Below are 24,398 nucleotides of genomic sequence, written 5' to 3'. Positions count from 1 at the left end.
CCCCCCCCCCCAATCCAATGCTCCCCAAGGCGTCCAGAATAGCTTCATGCAATAAATTGTCGTATGCGACTTTTACGTCCCAGAACATCGCCCCAGATAATCTCTTTAGGCTTTTTTGTTGCTGTACATACGAGACAAGGTCAATCCCATTATCTATAGAGAACCGTCCACGCCGAAAGCCGGTCTTAGCATCAGGGTATGCCTCGTTATGCTCCAGGTATCACTCTAGGCGAGTCAGTACCATCCTCTCCATCACCTTGCCAAAACAGCTGGCTAATGCGATGGGGCGATAGGAAGGAAGATCCAGAGGAGATTTGCCTGATTTGAAAAGAGGAACGAGGCGGCAGGACTTACACGAAGAAGAAACCAATCTGTTGCACCACAAGCCATTGTATACGGTTAGAAGAACACGCCGAGCTGTTTGACCGAGGTTACACAGGGCCATGTAGGCGGCACCATCAGGTTCAGGTGGTGAGGAACGCCTGTATGCTGCCAAAGCTGCTTGAAGCTCCTCTACAGAGGGCAGATTGTCCATGGGGAATGTCATGACATCGGTGCGTTTCCTAGATTACTCGCAGTGAACGCGGACCCCTTACTGGCAACCCTCGCGCAGAAGTCTTCTGCTACTTCAATTTCGCGACCACCTTGGTGGAGAGCAACGCACTTGAAGGGACGATGTCGCTGTGACAATGTTCGTAAGCCGCGGACAATTCTCCATATTTGAGATAGAGGCTTGTGTGGATCGAGCGACTCGCATAAAGATTTCCATCTTAGAGATTGGAGTACGTTGATTCGGCGCTGAATCTTATTCTGCAGCCGTCTCACCTCCCTCAAATCGTAGATGGGTTTCCTGCGCCTATACCATCGTTCGGCACGACGACGCATTGCTCGGAGCTGCTCCAATTCCGCTTCATATTCGCAAAACTGTGATAGAGGTGTAAAATTTGAGGCAGCGTTTTGAGTAGCAGCTTTGATTATGCCTTCTAGGTTTTCAAGAGAACCGTCTACATTTTCCTGACACCGCTTCTCTGTAAGTGACCTGTACTTTGACCAGTCGATGCGTGAAGAAACGGTGATGTGCAACCTGCCTAGGCCCTTGATCTTTATATAGGTGGGAATATGGTCACTTCCATGGGTTTCACTGTCCGCAAACCACTGTACCTTGTTACTTAGGCTGCGTAACACAAACGTAAGGTCGAGACAGCTGTTATATGTGAGTCCCCGTAAAAATGTATCCCTGCCGTCGTTTACACAATGCAGTTGATGATCTGACGCAAATGAGAAAACTTCCCCGACGATCCATCTTCTGACTTTTCCATAGAGGGTGAAATCGCCGGTGATAATCTACGGCCAGGGTGTCGCTGATATTGAAGCGCTGAATCTCGCCGTGTCAAAACGGCTTGAAAGTGAAATATGCATACCTAATAGCGTGAAAGTGAGATTATTGCGTTTTACTGTCAGACACACGCGTTCGTTGTTATTATCAGGTGTTACTGGATCCTCCATATAGGTAAGCTCGCACCTGATATAAACGACGACGTTACTATGGTCGTTGTAGGTAGCCGACTTGAAAGCTTCGTAGCTAGATAATCGCGTGGCGCTGTGAAGGCATGGTTCGCAAATTACGATAATCGGAAACTGATTCTTAAATACAAATGACCAACTATCCAAAATACGAGATTTAAGGCCTCGGGCATTCTACTGGAAAATCGAAGATTCTTTGACTTCTTTACGGAAGGGCTGCAGAGGCGGAGCCATGGTGCTCCTCCAGACATGACAGCACCGGATTTAGAGCATCCAATATTTGAAGTGTACTATCGGCAGCCGGAGTGCGAATGCTAGTTAGGAGCACTCGAAAGGTGTTCATGAGGGCTTTTATCGTGGCTATGACCTGCTTATCTTGATTGTTGCCACAGACTCGTTCCGAAGTGCCCTTGGACGAGTGATGGTGCGGCTCTGCTGGCCGGGTTATTGACGGCAGTGCTGGCCACACGTGAGCTGGACCACCGATACTTGTGTCCTTCTCAGGATGCGTTTTGCTGGCATTGCTGGGCAGTTGTGCTGGTGGTGGGTAGACCGTCCGCGGGAGAGGCGCATCCCTAGCTTCGGCAACAGGTTTCCTAGAAGGTCTCCGGCGACGACAGCACCGACGTCGTACCTTGGCAGCAGCCTCTCTGTGAGTGGAACCATCGCCGGCCATTTGCTTCAACAATTGCATCTCCTTCTTCATGTTTGGGTAATCCTTTGAAGACGCATCGTGAGGGATCATGACAACTGCGGCACTTGAGATGTTCTTCATGGCAGGCGTCTGTACTGTGTGACTCTAGGCATCGCGAGCACACGGCAGAATTTTTACAAATAGCACTGACGTATGCCATCTTACAGCAGTTCCGGCACTGAAGTAGTCTTGGCACAAACGGCCGCACTGCATGTCGAAAATGACCAACTTTGGCTTGTGATGGAAGGATGTCTCCTTTGAAAACAAGTTTTACACATCGTGAATTGCCAAGACGACAGGCTTGCAATATGAGAACACCTTGCGCCAGCAGCTTGGTGAGAATCGGAAAGTGACTTTCCCTGACGGAAATGTCGACGTCGTAAACAACACCTGCTAGAGTTCTTGCCATCTGATATTTAAGAGCGTACATTGATGTCCCACGACACATTGACTTTGTTCAATACATCCAGCGCAATGCGTTGCATAACGTCGATAGCGACAACATTCTTGCGACCGTTGATCCTCACGTGTGTGATTTGTCCCAGGCCGAGGGCCTCTAGAGATACAGACGTGGCTTGACGATTAAGCCGGTTGATACTAGCAGCAGCATCCACCGGTACAAACAAAATAGTGTGAACCGGTGGCTCTCGTGTAATCATGGTATCCTTACTTACTGAAAGAGAACACTTATGTAGTCTTCTCTTAGCTTTGCGCCTTGTCACGAGCACAAAGTCACCTTCATACGAGCTTTCGTCCCTGACCGAAGAGTTTATACGCGTGTTCTCACTCTCGGCGTCACTCGGGTGGCTGGAGCGCTTTCTTTGAGCGGCTGCAGTCGACGTAGAAGGTATGGACGGAGGACCCGGTGATTCCACGTCCATTCCCGCAGTAACAGGAACGTCGTTGTCCTCAAACACCAACCAAAAACTGAAACCAGCGTTCTACAGAGGAATCCCTTCCGTAGCCGACGAAAATTGCCAATAGAGACGTATTAGTTACATATCTGCCAGAAATCTCATTTCTTATGGTTATCTTCCTGTTTGTTTACAACGAGAAGGGAGTCATAGGCGGGAAAAAATTAAAATACACAGAGAGAAATTCAGAACACGGACGTTCACTTATTTGGGAGCTCTTACAAGAAACGAAAAAGGAGAAGATAGGGTACCTGGATCGGTATCTTTACTTCACAAGGTAATGAGGACGTATCGATCGATCTTACTTTTGTAACACAGACAAGTATGCATCTAGAATCTAGATCGGTAGAATTAGCACCTTCATGATACTGAAGCGAATATGATAAATCGCGCACCGTGCGCTGTTTAATGACGCACTGTTTGCCTACATGGCTCTCTTCCGAGGGGAGAGGCGCTAATTAATTCTTTTAGCTATTGCGCAGATCACTCGCTTAGAAAGAAATTCAATCGCGATGTTTTGCAGGCTCCTATTTATTGAGCAGGAGCGCCGCTTCGAAGTATTAATCTTGAGTTAAATAAACGATATTAAAAAATAACAGATAGCAGTAGAGAGATTCCATACATAACGGTGTGGCACGCATAAGTTCTATTTGTTCATCGAAAGAAGGAAGAGGAGGAGGAAATAAAGAGAGAAGGCAGGGATGCTAACCAGAAATGCGTCTGGTTGGCTAATGCACTCTGGGAGACGGGAAAGAGGGAACGGAAAAATAAGACAGAGAGAGTTAGGGGAGGGGGAGGAAAGCCACGGCGAGCTCGCGCACGCACGTAGAGCGCCTGAGCGAGTCAAGGACGTTCACACGGGCCAGTCGCCCTCAAGAAAGACAAAATTGCCTCATAGCTTTCTGGGCCGACGAGCGATAGGGACGGTCTTCAAGTAGCCCCTGCACACACAGCAACCGATCGTCCAGTCGTCGCAATGCGATAGATAATGCTTGTCTTCCCGATTGAATTCGATGACAATGGCACAATAAATGTTCTGTGTTCTCTTCCACGCCGCAGACGTCGCACGCAGCCCTGTCATTCTAATCAAAGTAGTGATTAGAATGATTAGTGAATGATTAGTGAAAGCCACTCCCAACCACAGCCTGTATAGAAGCGATGCCTCACGTCGGTGAAGCCCGGTTGGAGGTCGGAGTTGTAGCGAAGGGTTCAGTTCGTACAACCTGGTGCGCCTTATATTTGGGGTGTTCCACTCTGTTAAAAAGAACTTGCGTGCCAGGTGACGAAGCTGTCTTGCAGCGTCTGTCCTGGAAAGCGGAACGGGAGCGCTGTGTTATTCTTGATGTGACCTTCAGGCAACTTTGTCTGCTTGATCATTTCCATTGATCCTGCTATGGCCAGGTAGCCATTGAAAAATAATTTCGTGACCTTTCTGTTTGACGTCGGGAAAAATTTTGGTTATTTCATATGTTAGCTGTTCGTGAGCTCCACGTCTGAGAATTGACTGCATGCTGTGTAAATCCGGTCACGAGTCGGAAAACACGGCCCATGTGAAGCCTCTGTGTGAATAAATTGAAGCATACTGCGCAGAGCCGTGAGTTCTGCAGCCGTGGACGTCGAGACATGTGACGTCTTGAATCGCAGTGTTACTTCTCTCGTCAGTATAAACACAGCACCCGCAGAACTGGTTGATGTGGTCGATTCGTCAGTATAGATGTGTACGTGGCTACCGTATTTCTCGTACAACAGGAGTAAGCTCAATTGTTTTAGTGCAAGTGGTGGCAGATCTGACTTTTTCTGAAGTCCTGGAATTCTCGGCACAAACACCATGGAGGAGACACCGACCTTGCCACAGGTGTGTATCCCGATGTAAGCGAGAGACGATATGCACTGACAGTTGCGCTAAATCACGTGCAGGGTCTTTCCAAGGTGAGTGCAGCAAGGTGGTGGGAAGGCGTTCGGGCAATGTGCCTGACATGTGTAAGCATTGTCTCGACGGCGATGTGCGTCATGGTTGAATAATCTTGAGCAATGGCAATAGTTTCAGGCGTTGACGCACTGCGTGGTAATCCAATGCATATCCGCAGAGCTTGGGCTTGAATGCTCTGAACTGTACGCAAAGTGGTCTTACAGGTTTTGAATACTACAGGTAGGCTGTACCAGAGGAGCCCAACAAACAACACCCTGTGCAGCTGTAACATGAATTGTGTGGACACCCCCGGGTTCTTTCCTGTAAAGAACCTAAATAGATGACATACAGCAATCAGTCGCTTTTTCACGTTCACGTGAGGAGTCCAGGACAAGTCTCTGTCAATCACAACACCCAAGAACCTGTGACTTCTTGTGGACGATATCGCTAGTCCATGGATTGATTGTTCATCAAAAGAACAGTAGCAGGAAAGGATGTGTTATATGGTGTCGCCGCAATAGCAATAGTAGCACATAAAGATAAATTGCTGGCTTTAACCTGCCGAATCTGCACTGTGAGGGACACCGTAGTTGAGGGCACCGGATTAATTTTGTCCACATGGTGTTCTTTAACGTGTCCACAATGCACGGTGCATGAGCGTTTCATTTCGATCTCATCAAAATGCGATTGATGCTGCTGGGAATCGAACCCACGACCTCGTGCTCAGCCGCGCAACTCTATAGCCCCTGAGCAACCACGTTTTTTGTTATTTTTTATTCCATGGTATTTATTACAATGAATAAAATGAGGCATGTACTGGAACTGTTTCCAATATTATGAACACCAGATGGTCGTAACTAATGACAGGACGATAAGAAGTACATACGAAGAAAATCAACGTCATACAAAGCCTTCATTATATTAAAAAAAACTAGAAAGGAGTACAGCGTCATGACGTACCGTTTGATTTGTATTTACTGACAGGCCCGCAAACCCTATGGAAAACTCGCAAGCAACATCGAAATGCAGAAAGAATAGTTACCTAGGATAAATTTTAGTCAGTTCATTATGCGCCTGTATGACAATTACGATCATAATGACTATCAACCGGATTGGCATATACTTCTGATTACGTGTTTAGCTTCTACGGCGCCACCACAGCGCGTAGTAGCGGTTGCACCAAACACTGTTCGCTACGAAAATATGAGGCATTTGTGAACACGACTCAAAGTCGCAAGCGGCACAGTAAAGTCGCGTCGCAACGACGTGACACAGCGTTTAGAGAAGCCAAGGTTATAATTTAGAAGGCAACAACAGAAGCCGAAACTAACTTATTGGTATACTGGACTCGACCTACATTTGCACAGGAAGCCAGCAGAGCTTGTGTATTAGTTCAGTTACATGACTAGTGTTGCTAGGGCATGCGAAGGTCATTGCAAGGAAGCTGCTTAGCCCAAGTAATTGACATTGGGCTGCTGAGACTGTGCACTATTTGAAGACAACTGGGCTCTGCGACTACGTTTGAGTGTAAAACTGGGTAAGGATGTTAAGTGCCCGGGCGTATCACATTTATTCATTCTCATCGATTCCTCTTCCCGACCCCCAGTGTAGAGCAGAGTAAACGCGGCGCAACCTGGTCAATCTCCCCTCCCGGCCGTTCCCTTTCTCTCTTTCGGCACTGCGATGGAATCAACCTATGGCCTTTCAGATAAAGCGCCGTATGAGCTATGCAGTTTTTCTCTTATGGAAGCAGCGAGGTAACTGTGAAGGCATAAGGGCCCAGCCTAAAATGAATAAAGCCTTGGAACCAGGCATTAAGACGTGCACGGGCGTCACACAATAGAAGGCCTTATCTTTCTTATGGGATTAGCTCAAGCCTAAATAAAGGACAATGCTTTCACTACCCTTTGTGTCTCAGTTTTTCTTTTCAGCACTAGAAAGTGCCTCGTAAGAAGTAACTCTTGAAAAGACGTGTTCTTGAATAGCTCAAGATTGGGGTAACCTGCGAGCTCCGAAGAGCATATGTGCGAATATATATTGACGGTAGCGTTCGTGATTTGAAGTATTTATTTATTCTTTTTTTTGGCCTGGGCTGCCATTATCAACACACACACACCCGTGTTTAAACTAAGCGTGAAGTCATTTGTTTCGACCAGGGTTTTCATTCCTTGACTACTTAACGTTATCTTTATACGGGCCCGCGTTAGCTAACTCGTTTTTTATGAAAACTAGACTTTTGCGTTTCTTTAAAGGTGGGATAACGCTAAAAAAACCTTGCGCATTGTGTAGCATTTTGTGCAAACAACACGAGAACACATCGAGCTTGCGCGGAACAAGGAGTTCATAGAGTACAGCAGGAGCTTAACAGTTTTTCTAATTATTCCAAGAATGATGCTCACTTAATTAACAGGTGCTATTGATCATGTCAAAGGTCGCAGTGTGTATAAAAGGATCGGCTGCACTGAAATTTTGATAAATATACAAAATGAGCAAATTTTATATTCTGTGAAGAAATTTATTGCAGGTGCGCGCATCACGCTGTCGATTGTTGGTATTATTGATACACAGAAATTCAAGTGTTGCAGGGAACTATTTCAAACTCAACGTTACTGAATGACTCAAACGTGCAGTGTAAGTGCTTCAGTACTTACACAAAATGCACACAAATCGGTGCAGAACAGCGCCTAAACAGCGGACGACAAACACTGCGCACGACAAAGAAACAGCGCACTACCAGCAAAGTGAATGAAGCGCGTCCCACTATACGCAACGTTTTAGGAGACTGCATCACCATGCGTAGTAGTGCGAATCTGTCTGTTTGAATAATATAAAAGAAGCTAACTTTGACGTAAATATTATGTTTCACAAGTACCGATCTCGGAAGCCAATTGTTATGACGTTCTGAGTCTTACACAGAATCGCTAGTGGATTTCCTGTTCGGTCGCGGAGGGAAGGTTTCAATGGAAACGAAACTCAATAAGTATGAACTCATAAATGACTTCATCACGCCTGAATTATGCGAAATCATTCAAAGGAGATTCCATGTAGCCCAGCTTTAGTGTTGAAGTAAAGTAATAATAGATTTGCAAGGATCTTGCAGTATTATGAAAACTAGTACTAGTATTATGAAAAATATTTTACTATACAAGTCACAACTTTCCGTGCACTCTCAAGCAACTAAATTGCTAGTAACCTCGCGAGTCACATGAAAATGAGCGCAACGCTGCTTACGCTTCATCTTGGGCCTCGCTGCTGCTATTCTGTGCTAACTCTGGCGACGTTGCAGTGCCGGCCACGCGAATTGTTATCTGTATACGGCGCCTGCCGCTGCGCAGTGCCGAACAATGTGTGCATTTGTCAGCACGGTACCTGTTGGCTGTTAACCAACAGCGCCCTCCTGTGTCAAGGCGCCTATGTACGCGCGTGAGTGAGTTTGCCGCCACCTCCAGTTGTTGTGCGTACGATGCGAGACACGAGCTGAATTGCGGAGTGGGGCCCTCCATTTCATTCCCACTGAATTCCGAAGAGCGGAAATCTTCGTTATTGCCCCTTCCACGAACTCGTCGGAATGGTGAAACTTGCACCCTTTCCCGACTCCTAAAGTGGCCGAGCTGAGGCAGTCCACTCCTCCGATTCCAGCGAATAAAACGCTTTCCTTATGATTGCCTTACTTGCGTTTGCGCACCTAGCAACAAAATTGTATTTTTTTTGAAGTCTTAACGACGTCACAAATGATGTTACTACTTCGAAAAGTGAAAGACACCAATTTCTTAAAGGAGGAGCTTTGTTTCTTGTTTCAAATTTACTCGCATATTTTAACCGGTTTGATTTGTATTTCAGTGAATCCCCGTAACCGTCTGTTATTGCGCTTACTGGTTGCTAGGCAGTGTGTGAAAAACATGGCGCAGGTTCCAAATCACCGCGGACTCGTGCAGGGTGCAACCGTTTGCGACATCATTTTTGGCCTCCATCCTTGCATTGTAAATCAAGCATTCATTTGCTAAATCGAATAATTTGTGGCAACTAGAAACTGCTATCTTTAAATGCGCTTAAACCTTAGAACACAAAATGGTTTCGTGGTCTTCAGATGTGTAAATTCAAAACTATAACGGTTTTGTGGTCTCGCCTAAAATGAACATTTAGCGCTCAAGCACTATGGGTAACCAATGTTGCCTAAAGGGCGCTCGTGAAAAACGGCCCTCAGCGCCGTATAAGTGGGAAAGTGCCAGCACCTTTAGGTCTCCAAAACGTACGCGGTGCCGCAGGGGCACGTTGTTATTGCGTACGTTTTACGAAACTGTAACCTTGGCGAGGCTGGCCTATTTCTATTTTTCGTTTCTCTCACCGTGAATGGTGAAAGTAGTGATTAAGCTATGATAATTGAGGAGGAATTGTGAAAAACGCTCTGGAGGTGTCTTGAGCAGAAAACCGCACGAGAGCCACGCACGAGGAGCTGCAAGCGTATACCGCCGATCGTCTTGCGGTACGGTTTCAAAAGGTCCGAGTGAATGTAAGAGATCCTGGACGCAAGATAACTCGAAAAGGGCGAGGATTGCATACAGTAAATTGCCTATTTAGGTTGAGAAAACGATGCCTAGCAACGGCGGTTCAGGGTTTCAGCGAACTACAATTTACGAGTATAAAGAAGCTATAAACACCGTCGGAACTGAGATAAGCAATCGCTTGTTCCATTCCTGCATAACCCAGACACAAATAGTGACAGTTCCTTCGTAAGCAGAGTGACGTTGATGTCGTTGGAGCCCCTTATGGTGTCCATGGCCGGAATCGAAGGCGCGTCCCCGTTAGCAACACAGCAACTTGCCGTTTGCAGTTCGCAGCAAACGGTGAGATCTGCCTATCACGCTGAGGATCTCCCTGCGAGATCTCCATGCGGCACAGTGACGTGGCCATTCAGCGATAGAGGAGCTGCCGCGGCTACGCTCTGGCGTCTCCGGCAGCTTCACCGCCGCTGATCGCCCGCCACTGATATCGTTGCCATAGAGAAAGATGTGTCGTTGCTATAGGGCATTCACAGTTTACTTCGAATCTTTAGCTGACGGTTCTTTAGAACGACCGACACTCCCAAGCAGCAATTTTTCGTTACGGTTGTTGCCGCTTTACCCTCTCCTCACAGTAATTTCACGCGGAGAAAAAAAAAAAAAAACACGCTGATAATTTGCGGCGCCGCCAGCTGCGATGCGTGCACGGCCGAGCCTGTTCGCTGTGCGCCGTGGGTAGCCATGCACTGCAGCTGAACTTGTATCGGAAATCTCGGTGGTGCTAAGCGTTTCACCGTAGGCACGGTTTTTTACTAAAACAAACGCTTCCATTCACTCTAGCGGACATAATTTTGCCTAGAACAGAAGTTGCGCAACCAGTGGCCGTGTCGGCGGTCGCGGCGACGCGCCGGTGCAGCGTCCGTACGCTATTTCTGCAGTAAACGCGAAGTGTTCACCGTTTATGCTCGCCGTGAGATTGCATCATTAGCATTGACATTTTCTTCCTCTTCAGTTTGTCACCAGGCTCCGTCAAAGGCCCCCCGCGCCGCTGGAAACCTAGTGGGAATTTATAAGCCGGCTGGTACTAATATTAGTCTTAGCGCCCGCGAAAAAAAAAGAAAAATAAAGCTGGCTGTATATCGCTTGTAGTAAAAAACATGCATATATTTTTGTACCATATAAGCATTGCTATTTTCGCTTTCAATAAAATAAAATGCGCACGGATATTTGACGGGACAACTTGAAGAAATAGTTGGACGGCGTGCGGTCGCGCCTGCCTGAATCCAACATCGCCGTCGGTCATGCTCGTAGTCGTCACGAAACAGTAATAGCATGACAGTTGTGGAAATGAACCACGCACGAATAACGACGGGCTCCAATCCGTTATTTTTGTTTTCTTTGGCGCGGCTTTTGCTTGTACCCCACTTTGCATTTTCTTCTGTCTGTATGACTAAACAATGCGCACGATGTCCGCAAGGGGCGGTGTGTAAGCTCGAAACTACAGCGCTGGTAATACACGTGCCCATCCCATTCCTACTTCATTTAAAAATCGCGGCCTCTCTTTCTATCACCATTCAATTCCCACTCCCATTCCATTCCGGGTGTTTGAAAATGTGGAATTATTCCGGAATCGTTCTAACTCCTCAGCAACGCTGGTCACGAGTACCATTAGCTGCCCTGCACTTACCGCCATTCTTTGCCTTCTCCCGCGCTCAACCCATTCTGTTTGCGCAAAGCGTTCAGTATCGTCAAAGGAAGTTGTACTGCATCTAAAGCGCCTGGAGCACACTTAGGACTCAATTAAAAGAATCGAGATTTCATGAATATGACATCCTTCCCCCTTCTTTACTTTCATCTCCCATCGTCCTTTCATGTCCCTTACCACAGCCCTTGGTGGCTGACTGCTTGCACCAACTTAAGGAGCAACACACACACACACACACACACATGCGCACAGGTATATATGGCAGCGCGCTCTTGTTGTTGTTCTTGTTTGTTTAATGATTGCCACCGCAGTAGCCTAAGTCACTAAAAGGCCGGCTATCACAGAAACGAGCAAAAAATAAACTTCAGCAAATAAGAAATGAGAAAAGAGGAAAACTAATAAAGCAACAAACGCAGGAAGAAAAAAAGTCTGGCGCACATGTATACCAATCTGAGTAACTTATACTTTGAAGATGCATAATGGAGTGCTCACACCTTTCGAGACGCCCAGGCGCAGTATACCCACAAAATTCTTGGAGATTTGTTAGCTGACCTAGCTGGATCTAGATCGCCTGGCTGACTTCCAACATAGGGCCGGTGAAACCTGACGTGAGAAGCAATAAATGACGAAATACTGCCTAAGATAAACCGCTCAATCTGTTCGAGTGCGACATAGGCAAGCTAGATTTTATTCTATAACTCGTAGTAACTATGTTTCAAAGCAAATTCGGGGTTATGATGCAGGTGGCGTTGCTGGCAGGTCTATAATTGACATTTGATATCGACCGCGTCCGTCGCCAACCGCCGCCGTCGCACAAAAGGCGCTGCCGATGTTCCCCTAACAGCCTTGCTGTAAAAACAAACAAATAAATGAAAATAAAACTACCGAAGGAATAAAGCGTCACGTATATCAAACATAACCTGGTACTCAAAACACAGTCAGCACAACGTATCTAAAGCCTATCAAGTACAGAGAGAGAGAGAGAGAGAAGGGAAGACGGAAAGGCAGGGAGGTTAACCAGACTGAGTCCAGTTTGCTACCCTACACGTGGGGAGGGAATGGGGAGTGAAAGAGGGAGAGAGAGAACTTAGGTGTAGGATGTCTACAGTCGGGCACTCAAGTCTGTTGCCCTCAGGTAGCGAAAAAGCGCTCGAACTGCTTTCTGGGCCAATGAACTGTGAGGCCAGGCTCCCAAGATCTTCGCTTCCGTAAATGGCCTGTCATCCAGTCTATTTAAGGCACACTGGAGAGTCTCGCGTTGATTATCGAAGCGAGAACAGTGGCACAGAAGGTGACCGATGGTCTCTTCACACTTGCACTTAGCGCACATTGGTGAATCCGCCATTCCAATACGATAGCTGTAGGAGTTGGTGAATGCTACTCCTACCTACAGCCGACACAGCAGTGTTGCGTCACGTCGTAGAAGGTTCGCTGGTAATGTAAGTTTCAGTGATGGGTCGAGGCTGTGTAAACGACACTTAGAGTTCTGTGGTGTATGCCAGCAACCTAACGTGATTTATACAGAGTCGATGCTGCAAGAGAGCTTCGCAATCTCGCTATCAAGTACAAATATCAACGGAGATTACCAGCATATCTGCACAGCGTGAATACCAGGTTGTACGTTCTCTGTAAGATATGGCCATATCCCTGCATGGTGCCTTCTAACTACTGGAAAGCCCATCGAAGGAAACTTGGTGAAAACTAGGAACCAGAACTTGCCTGTAGGTTCATCTATTCGACAGGCTGCTAATCAAAGCCGTTTACTCGATAAATACTGTCATGCGCAATCTGTAGAATTCAGCGAGTTACAAAACTTACTATATGTATTTGTTGAAAGTTGCTTCCTCCTACAGGTATTTTTTACAAGGACGTGGTCGTGACTTCGTGATGATAACTTCTGCGCTGAAAATAATCAATCTTCTAGCATGTGGCCAGCAGCGTAACGTTCAAAGCAAACGTGAGGAGAGAAGTAAGAAAAAAAAAACCACCAAGTAGCTTCATTCCGTGCGTCTCTTCGAGAGTAAATCATGGCCAGACAGTTCCATCTTTTCGACCGACTGATCCATCGAAATTCGCGCAGCAAGCGTGACTGGAATGCCGACTCAACAGCTACCTTTTTCTCCGGCCGACATCTTAGAGAAAGTAAGAGCGAAAAAAAAAAAAAAAAAACGAAGCCGAGAGTCGGTCTGGCGTCACGAAGTTCTCTCGACACTGAAAATAGTTTTCCTTTGTGCTCCGGATCCAAGCAGGCGTAAAAATGCCATTCGAACGTCAGAAGGTAAAGATGCCAGAGAGAGAGAGAGAGAGCGCGAGAGAGAGAGAGGAAGAAATAGAGAAAAGAAAAGTTCTGGGACCTAAGATAGGAACCACGCTCAGGTCTATACCATGGCGACTTTTGTAACGTCAGCCGTACGAAAGAAACACAAGTGCTAGCTGTTTCTCGGGGGCCATCGTTGTCAACTCCATAATATTATACGCGGAGTATCGAATTCTTTGTTTTTCATATACGCACTGCTCAAAACACACGTTATGACCTGACGGTTGAAAAAGACATGACGCAACTAACTGCATTTTGACACGAGGAGACGGAAATAAAATTGCGCTTTACTTTGGTAGCATTCTTTCACCGTTGACTTCAGTGAAAAAATAAAAATAAATACCTAGAATAAGTAAAAGAAATGTAACTACAGGTATCAGTGTTTAGTATCTCAGAAAGGAAGATGACCGAGAGGAGCTAGAGTACGCCGCGGAAGAACCACTGTGATAAATTGTACGATGTCGAAAGAACTTTGATACTAGGGCTAAGTGATACCTCAAAATTAATTGTCCATTTCACCGCAAACTCGAATGTAATGGTGGTCATTTTTCATCCTAGTGTGTCTGAACTGCTTTCTTTTTCTGTAAATATATAGGAGCGCTACTTTTAACACGGAGGAATGCCAAGGACAAGACGAGCGCTGAATATGTGCCAGCAAGCCCAGCTACAAGTACTAGTTTTTTCAATTTACTTTTCTCCTTTAGACTTGAAATCAATCCTAACAGCATTCACGGTTGCATGCGAATCTCGCTGTATGGCGTCCTTGACTCAAGCACTCGTGACTCGACGGTTCGCAGCCATAGTCGAGACTGAGCGGGAGTTCTCTCGCAGTGCTGACGCTACGGCAGAACGAATTCTGCATTAAATATTGCCAGGATGGTGACGGTAGCAGCCAAACACGCACTCATCGCGCCATTCAAGCAGCACTGTAGATCATTATTTAACCAGCCACGCCCCTTTCTAATAAAGAATTTACGCAAGGAAATGAGCAGGACGAGCACAAGCACTCTCACTTTCAGCCGTACGCACGCAAACATAAACAGATGTACGGCCCACGGGTCCTGGTCGCGTACACAAATAGACTGGCTTACCTCATGGAGTAGAGCACATCACCGTTGCGATATATGCGCAGCAGTTTGTTTGGCTGCGTGATGGTGTGCAGGTACGATCCCTTGCCATTGTGGAAGTAAGTGTCCGGCTTCCAGATGCGCTCCAGCATCTTGATGTGCAGGCTGATGGGGTTGATGGTGCCGTTGAACTTGAGCCTCTGGTCAGTCCAACGCTGCCGGAAGTAACAGTCCATCGAGTACTCCTGCTCCGAGCATGGAATAATAGGGCGAAGTGCGAGCGTCAGTGAAGGCTTCCTTCGCTGCTCACTTCCGTTTTATTCTGTGTTTAGAAACGAGGTGATTGGAATTAAACGCGAACGAGCCAGCAGAATATTGAATGCGGCCCCAGACAAGGACGAATTATTCTTTGACTGCACGAAGCTTTTGTTGCGAGGACCCACTTTAGGGATAGCCTAAAGGAGTTACAGTAAGTACTGATCATGAATTCGCGTGTTTTGTGGCCGTGAGGACACCCACGGAAAAAATAAAGAGCACAGCTGTTCGGCAAGTAGGAATCAAATTACCGCGCATTTCGAGCAAGAGGTGTAGCGCAGCCTACTAGCTACGCACCTTTAACGAACTGAAGCTTCACCGTTCTTGCTCACATAGATTACAGAAGTTCTCTGGGAAACCCGTCGCATTAGAGAAATCGCTAGAATGTTCAAGCTGTTGCAGGCGAGAAACGTTTTTAGAGCTGATTGCGCGTAACATTCACTACTTTCCAGATAGGTTGGGTGTATCGCCGTGCGAGTCCAAGTTTATTGCTAAGCTGAAGTCTGTAAGAAACATCGAGCTGATAAACTCTCTAAATTCATAGCGAGCAAACAAACGCTGCTGCGAAGAGAAAGGCAAAGGGCGGGACGCTGCGGTCTACCAAAACAAACGCCCCAGTGTGTGTGTTTCTCAAGATACGACGCCAAAGACAGCGTAATCCTCGTGAGAGCCAAATGTGCACGCGCGATACAAGTGGGCGTAGAACAGCTGACGTAAAAGGCGATTGTTATAAGTAACAGAAGAAAAAGAAGAAGTAAGAGAAAGCTTACTCAGTGGCACGCATCCCCTCTTGTGAAATCTTTAAATCTCTTTTGTGTTTATTAGGCAGTATTACAGAAGCGAACTTACCATGTCGAGCTCCGAGATGGGCCCCATGCTTCGAATGAGCATGTTGGCTGTGACACTGGTTGGCCTCACTAGAATGAGAAGAAAGGGCTCCTAAGTAACAGGCAGTCCCAATGAGAAGCAATGCTTCTACGTTTGAGGGCGTAAAGACGTGGGAGACAGACGTTCAAATTCTGGACACATTTCCTTCTTCACCATATTGATTTTAGGCCTGTAATTATGAACCGCAAGCGGGTGCAATGAATCGGTGATAATTGATTGTTAACTATGGATAATTAATGTTAGCGACACAATCATGGCTTCTGAAACGGTATTACTGCATTGCAAAGGACATTACATAGAAAGTCCCACAAATTTACCACAGTGAAAAATAGTCCTATAAATCGTTTAGTTATCACGATACTGATTGGAAGTACAGTGCTTGGATTGATATTTGTTGATTAGCACGCTGTGGAATCTACTCATTTCACTGGCTAGCTGACACTTTAGCTTCCTGGTTTTCAGTTTGCTTTAATCCGTGTACTAAATTTGTTTAACTTTCCTGCCTATGCCTAACCACTTTTCTTTCTCTCTTTTTACAAGTTGGATGCTTATGTTGCCAGCGGGTTTAGCACAGATGCGCAGGCGTAAGGCTAGCTTTGAGCAACGCTGGTTCACGGCTTTGAACGGGCCTACCGTATACATATTTTTAGGCACTCACGTCCCATTGCGTTCTCATCAGTATTTACGTCCCCCTTTCCCCTTATCTGTGGACAGCAGTAGCAGAATAGACGTATTTTATCTCAAGCCGATTTACCCGCTTTTCTTCGAAGAAAACATCCTCCTACCTCAAGCTTGTACACCCTTTCACGCCTCAATCTTATGACCACCATACTTTTACACACATGATCGTGCAGTGACGTTGCCACCAGAGGTGACCATTATATTGCCGGCAGGCGATAAAAGTTGGTGAGCAAAAAACTCTGTCTTGCAACCAGACATGGATGGATGGATACAACTTTCTTGTACGTCCGGCAAGGTTTAACGCGACCCGGGCTCAGGTCTCCCACGGGGAAACGTCAAGGCCCTGCCTCAACGCCGCCTCACGGGCTTGCTGGACTGCCCAAGTCTAGATTCCGAGGTCTGAGCTGCGCAGAGCGGCGGCCCACCTCGACGACAGGGTCTCCGGAGTAACTGCCATCCCTCCTATAACTACATTGCACTCCCACAGCATGTGTTTGAGGGTTGCTGGTCCTTCCTGGCACAATTTGCACGTGTCGTCCTGGTGGTTATCTGGAAAGATACGTTTCAGACGGAATAGATTAGGGAAGGTGTTCGTCTGGAGTTGTCTCCAGGCGACGGCCTGCCTCCTGTTCAATTTAGGACTCGGTGGCGGGTATATCCTCCTGGCGTTCAAGCATGCGCTCGTTATGTCGTTGTATCTGGTGAGCCTGTCCCGTTGTGCTCGAGAAGCGTTCGCTATCGTGCTAGAGGCGTTGCCCTGTTCGGCGCCAGGGCTAAAAACATCTTCGGCATTTCGAGTGATGGATGTTATTGTGAAAGCATAAAAGAGAAACGCTTGAGTAGTTTGCTGTGGAAGTTTGATTGTCAGAAAGAACCTTTATACAGCAGCAATAACATCGTACATTTGTGCAGCCTATAGCTCGTGTTTGTATACTTGCCACAGTTCTCACACTGGATGAAACGCCATTTCGGAAACCTTCAATAGGCACCAATAGACCGTACAGCAACCGGCAACATCATGCCAAATGGCGGCGGGCGACGCATATATATATATATACACGCGGCCATGATATGTCTGGTGCAGTAACAGGAGCGTCAATTGCTTCAGAGCCGGCTATAGGTGATTGACCTTTGTAATTCCGGGAATAGCAAAATTCACTTGAGGCTGTCACAGGCACTACAGGTGAGATGACGGCTTCGCCACGTGCGTATAAGATGACGGTATGCACTTTTGATGAGCTCTAATCACTCTTGAAAAGGTCGCTTGAGGTCTCTTGGCTGGTAGGGAGGCTATGTGATGGCTGGGAATCCTTGACAGATGGCGAATGTGCGCTCTCAGAGAGTCGACAGCTATGTGTGTATGGATGATGTGGTCTTTCGCGATGGCAATTGTTGCTGCTGTTGAGGTGCACCGAGGCAGCCCTAAACACGTGCGTATGGCTTGAGCTTGTATGCTCTCCAATACGCGATTGTTCGTCTTGCAAATATTTGACAAAACTCGTAGACTGTAACGTAGGTATCCGAGAAACAGTACCCTGTACAGCTGCAACATAGAATGGATAGGTGTACATCAGTTTTTCCCGCAGAGAAATTTGAAGACCTGAGCAATGGGCACTTCAGATAGACGCAGTGAGGGCTCCACGAACGGTTGCGGTCAGTGATTACACCCAGAAAGCGATGCGTCATAACATAGGAAACAGCTTGACCATTGATTGAAACGGGATACAATGAGATTTGCGCGTAAAGCCAACCAATGCGCACTTTTCTGTAGACACACTAAGGTTTTGTTCTCGGTGATAAGACGCCGTGGTGGTTCTCGGCCGCTGAATCCTGGCCCGTACCCGAGGGCGAGTCACCGCAGAGGCCCAGATGCGAATGTCGTCGGCGCATATTGAGACATGAACTATCCACGCTAAGTACTCCGCAAGTCCTACCAGGACGATGTTGAACAATACGGGGCTCAACACTCCACCCTACGGCATACCATAGCACGTGTAATGTTCTGAAGTTGGGCGCTCTTTGGTCTGTATGAAGAAAGCACCTTTGAGTCAAATAGTCCCAAATCCATTGATGCATCCGGCCTCCAACTCCCACAGCCTCAAGTGAGTTCAGTATGGCCTCATGGGCGACGTTGTCATATGCTCCTTTGACATCAAGAAAAAGTACCACTTATAGGTGCTTGAGGCTTTCTTGTTCTTGGACCCAGGTAACGATGTCAATGACGTTGTCGATAGACGAGTAATCTCGACGAAAGCCCGCCATGGCGTCCGGATAGATGCTAAATTGCTCGAGGTACCATTTCAAACGAGAAAGATCATTCTTTCCATTCCTTCCAACGCAGCTCTAATATGATGATAGATCAAGCGGAGGCTTTCCAGGTCTCAGAATGGGGATCAAACGGCTCGATTTCTATTGTTTAGGAACGACGCCGTTGTGCCGAGACTCATTGCAGTAGTTGAGCGGATCACCACGTGCGTCATGTCCAAGATGGCACAGGGCAGCGTGCGTGATATCATCTGGTCTTGGTTACGAGGAACCGCTGCAGGTCGCCAACGCAGCGTCGAGCTCTTCGAGTGAAAACAGCCCGTTCATTTCCGGTACACGCGCTTCAGGGATGTCATTCAATGCTGCGTCAGTAGTGATGACCCCGGACCTAGAAACCCGTGCAAAGAACTCTTCAGCCACTTCAAGCTGCGAGCGGCGTTGGTAGAGGGCCAGAGCAGCAAAGGGCTTCCTTTGATGCGGACATGGGCAAACACACCTAACCATTCTCTATATATGTGAGAGCGATCTTCGGGGATAAAGAGATTGACAGAAAGCTGTCCATTGCTTGTCTTCCAATTTATCCATACGATGCTGGACTTTCTTTTGTATGCGTCGTGAAGCCCTCAGGTCGAAAAGGGGCTTCGTGCGCCGATAGCTTCTCTCCGCCTGTCGGCATGACGCACTCAGCTTCTCCAGTTCTATATCCAAGTCTGTTCGCCTTGCCGACCTTGTAAGCGAGCACATGAATGCTTTCATTGCTTCTGCGATTGTATCTTCGATATTGTGTGAAAAGCCTCCCAGACATACGTCATACATATCCTTAAACCTTGACCAATCAACTGTACGCAAGACAGTAGAGGAGCATTGCTCAACTCCACTAATCTTTATGTATTTTGGAATATGGTCACTTCCATGTGTCCCTATGTCCATAAGCCATTGGACGTCCGATACTAAACGCCGTGATACAAAAGTTAAGTCCAAGCAGCAAGTATAGGCCGTACCTCGCAGAAATGTAGGGCTGCCGTCATTCAAGCAGTACATATCATGGTCGACAGCAAAGGAGGCAAGACTCTTGCCTCTGGAGTCAACTTTAGTACTTCCCCATAGCTGGCGATACGCGTTAAAGTAACCTGTGATAACCCAGGAGTGATTGGTCTTTAGTAATATTTTCCTAAGTGTTTTGCTGTCAAAGTGACCCGCTGGGGATATGTATAGGCTCAAATTAGTGTAAATGATGCAGCCTCCTTTTTGACATGCAGGCAGACATATTTGTGTCGTCATGAGGCTCTACCGCGTTAACGACATATGTAAAGTACGTGCGAGTGTAGATGATTACTCTGGTTCTCGCACTGCACGTGGACGAGACGAAAGATTCGTAACCAGACAGTCTGTGTGGAGTTGATGTATTTGGTTCGCAAATGACCAGTATGGAGAAGTGATTTGTAAAAACGAATCGGCGAAAGTCTTTATACGGGTCCTGAAACATCTGGAATTCCACTGAAAGATCGACGCACTTTTACCTTCAGTGTGGAAGGGGGCTGTTGGGCGAGCCATGGTGCTTAAAGGATGTTAGCAAGCACTGGATTTAGTGCATCCAGTATTTGCAGAGTACTTCGAGCTGCTGGTGTTTGCAGCTTGTTCAGTATCATGTGGATTGTATTAATTAGTGATTGTAGCATTACAGCCACATGCCTGTCCATACTGTTGGTGATTGCTGTCGTTTTGGTAGGGCCGGCCAAGATTCGGCAGATGCGGTCTTCTCTGTGGCCTTGCTCTTCGTGGTTTTTTCCACAGTGCCTGGCCTGGGCGGCACAGGAGGGGGTGGTGTTGAAGGAAGTGGCATGCACGTCGCAGAGGCAACGGCTTTCTTTGAGGAAAGTTGGCGCTGGCAACGTCACTTTCACTTCCTGATTTTATCGGCGGCTTCGCGATGAGCTGTATGATCCCTCACGATCTGTTTCAGTATGGCCATTTCCTTCTTAATATGCGGACAATTCTTCTATGAAGCTTCATGAGACCCACCGCAGTTCGAACACTTCATTATAGCCGCGCCACATTTATCTGCACCGTGGGGCTACGGGCAGCGGGGGCATGCTGCCTAGTTCTCGCAGACACTGCTCACGTGTCCCAGTTACATGCATTTGAGGCATTGAAGAGATTTCGGAATGAAAGGCCGCACAGCATGTCTGAATTACGTGTCCCGCCTTAACGTGCGAGGGCATATATTTACGCTTGAATGCAATCTGTACGTGGCATGAACTGCCCAGCCCAGTAACATCAACAATGACCTCATCATTTACTGGCTTGGTAAGAATCGGCTAGACGTTAAGTATGGCCACCTCTACGTCGTAGATAACGCCGGTGACTACATCAGATCCCAGAGGGATGTAAGAGCATACCTAAATGCCATCAAAGTCTTTTACACTGCGGATAGTGGTCATAGCATCCGCATGCTGGACATCAACCCCCAGTACATTTTTTTCGGATGTTCACTCGAATGCCCAATATTTCGTTTGGCACCAGGGCTTCCAGGGACATCGACATAGATTGCCTGTTAAGTAGCTTCATGTTGACGGTAGGAAGCACGGGCACAAATGTGATGGTATTGGTGTCCAACCTCTGCGTGTGTTTTACTATTTGCGGGCTTGACGACGAAGTCGTCCTGGTGCTCCTTCTCTTCGTTCTGCAGCTCCGCACAAGCTGGAGGTCGTCATCAGAAGGATGCTCACTGCTGAGAGAGTAAACATGGGTGTCCTCGCTGTCTCTCTGTTGACCGATCCGCTTCCTAGAGTCGGCAACCGCTGACGCCGCAGTCGCCGGCAGACGTGCGGGTTGGTCCACTTCCATCACGACCGTGCAGGGAGCGAGCAGTAGCGGATGCTTTTAGATTTTCCCAGAAATAAACCGGAGCTAGAAAGAACAGCAACTGTGATGATGATGATGATGATGGCCTCATGTTATGGCTCATACCCACGCTGGGGGATTGGCCAAGAATTGCGTGCTGAAACGTTCACCTAATCTTTTGAAGTGCTACTTATTCGATGAGAAAAAAATATAACGAAAGAGAGATTAAAAAAAAAAAAAAAAAAAAAAAAAAAAATACGTACAAGAACAAACAAAATACAAGACAAAAGTTAAAAAGTTATTCGTTTTGTTGACTGAATGTAACTGCAAACGGCATCAAATACGTCCCTGTGGCTGGCCCCTGTAACTGACGCACCGAAAGATAGTATGATTTCTGGTGATAATATTAACCCTAATTTTGCGAACGGAAGTTCTAGGTGTCTTTTTCTTAACAATTTGTATCGTCGACATACCAAAAAATAATGATCTAGTGATTCTGTGTCCAAAAACACTTCGTCGTCACCTAAGATTATTCGGGGCCTCCCACTATACAATATGCCTGATAATCAGACCGTTGTTTTGGCACATAGAACCGTTGAATTTATTTAGTCGTGTGTTTTAACTCAATTTCGGCAGCAGGTTCCTTAAGGAAGCTTTTATCACTGCGAGAAATATTCGTCTGCATTGTATCGGCAGCTGAATGGTAATAAAATTTGAAAAAAGAAATGCTGCGTGAGCTTCTTCATAATGCTTCTCACTAGAAAAAATATACCCTTTCGAGCCTTTCAGTGAATGCGTGCCACGTCTATTTAAAGTGTTGGGGGAATGTTCTGTTTGCGTAGCTGTGTGTCATATAGCTTGAGCGAACGTCTTCGTGGCCTGTGTTACTTTGGCTTACCCTGAACACTTGCATTCGCATTTTGCATTACATTTAATGATACCTGTCTTCATCCAGGTTTTATTCAGTTTACATCTCTGCTCGTAAGTTCTATGATGTAATGCAGGCTTAATACTGTGAAGAGCTGCCTTTGAATCACAAAATACGACCAGATGGCGAACGTGCGCTCTGAGAGAGTCGACAGCTACCTACATGTGTCTGGATTATATGGTCTCCCGCGATGGCAATTGTTGCTGCTGTTGAGGTGCACCGAGGCAGCCCTAAACACGTGCGTTGGGCTTCACCGTGTATGGTCTCCAAAGCGCGAAGGTTCGTCTTGCATGCATTTGACAACACTGGTAGACTGTAATGTAGGAGTCCGAGAAACAGTACCCTGTTCAGCAGCATCATAGAATGGACTGGCTTACCGCAGTTTCTGACATCAGGAAAGTGTACCACCATGCTCTGGAAAGAGGGCACAACATTATATTTCAAGCGAGTCTTGCTCATTGTGGCATCGTCGGCAACAACCTAGCTGACAAGGCTGCCCAGTCTGTCCACGAAGATACCCAGACGCGTCCAACGCCTTTGGCGAGGTCGGATGCTGCCAGGGAACTTCGCCTACTTGCACGCAAAAAGTCACAAGATCTCTGAAGTTCAAAAGCCTTCAATTGCCGATTACATAAACTGGACCCCACTCTACGGCTACAACTGCCATCTAGCCTTTCCCGCTGTGAAACAACCTTGCTGTGCCGCTTGTGGCTGGGAGTGGCGTTCACAAACGCATACTCCTATCGTTTGGGAATGGCCGAGAGCCCCATGTGCGACTCCTGTGGGTGCGAGAAACCATCGAGCACCTAACGTGTACCTACCCTCGCTACGATGTACAGCGCCTCTCTCTGCAGGTAACTTTACACCGACTGTACTCAACACCGTTCACCGAGTCAAAGATACTCGGACCGTGGCCACAACCGTCACTGGCACGAAAAGCTATTTGTGCACAAGTGCAATACTTGAAGTGCACCGGCTTAAGAGACCGTTTATAGTGTTCCTGTGTATAGTGTCCCTCCCACACCCACTCGGTGCTTACCCTCTCCCTTTTCCCTCTTTCTATTCCTCTTTCCCACCCCCAGTGTAGGGCAGCAAACCGGGTGCTCTTCTGATTGACCTCCCTGCCTTTCCTGTCCTTGCTTTCTCTCTCTCGCTCTCTTGCACGTCCCCGCTATTAACAGTTCAAGTTAGCGTTTCGAATTCCCGCCGGAGAGAATGCGAGGCAATTCTGAAAGGAGAAGAATGCTGTGTCCAGGTGCTGGGTACATATATGGCCGATGAACGAAACGTTCAATATCACGATCCTCTTACTCGCTTTACAGGTAACGCAAGTACAGGTAGTGCCAGGTACATAGGCGACCGAGATTTGGGAAACGGCTCAGGGTATTACGGAAAAGAAGTTCCTTTGAATATTGCCCAGGAGTAAATACCTCCAAATTGTTTCTATTGCACCGAAACAAAGCTAAAGATTTCGAAAACTACACTTTACGACAGTAGTGCTTCTTACTCTTATGCGTGTAACTGCGCCGTCGTGTATACAGAGCAGCCCGTGAAGTTGGTGCTGTATTTTTTTCGTAGCGCGTGAATGCCCGTTGCAACACAAGCCTGAAACGCGAGGAGGTGCATGCGCGATTTGGTTAGACGGTGCTTCCCCAAAACCAAAGCCAATCACTGGCCTGTGGTTTCTCGCTCCCACGTTTTTGGTCCTCTCAAGGACGCACAACGACATGAAGAAGTGTTCGAGGAAGAAAAGTTATACTGAGCAGTCAGAACATGACTTCATGCGCAGAGCGCGTCATCATACAGGGAACGCATGCATGCTTTGAATATAAGCAAATCGGCATGACT

General features: G+C 47.0%; 1 protein-coding gene across 1 annotated transcript in view; it reads right to left on the bottom strand.

Annotated features, from left to right (window-relative positions):
- Positions 1–24,398, bottom strand: part of LOC126536683 (gamma-aminobutyric acid receptor alpha-like) — a 56,660-nt gene that overhangs the window by 30,403 nt on the left and 1,859 nt on the right. Inside the window, exons 2-3 of the mRNA XM_055073794.1 lie at positions 15,794–15,861; positions 14,654–14,874 (exon numbers count right to left, since the gene is read on the bottom strand). Coding sequence (XP_054929769.1) covers positions 14,654–14,874; positions 15,794–15,861 — 289 coding nt within the window. The remainder of the gene's footprint in view (positions 1–14,653; positions 14,875–15,793; positions 15,862–24,398) is intronic.

This window comes from Dermacentor andersoni, chromosome 4 (assembly GCF_023375885.2).
Source record: "Dermacentor andersoni chromosome 4, qqDerAnde1_hic_scaffold, whole genome shotgun sequence".
NCBI classification, from domain to species: domain Eukaryota; kingdom Metazoa; phylum Arthropoda; class Arachnida; order Ixodida; family Ixodidae; genus Dermacentor; species Dermacentor andersoni.
Note: the sequence above shows the minus strand (reverse complement) of the source record. Positions and strands in the feature narration are given on the sequence as shown.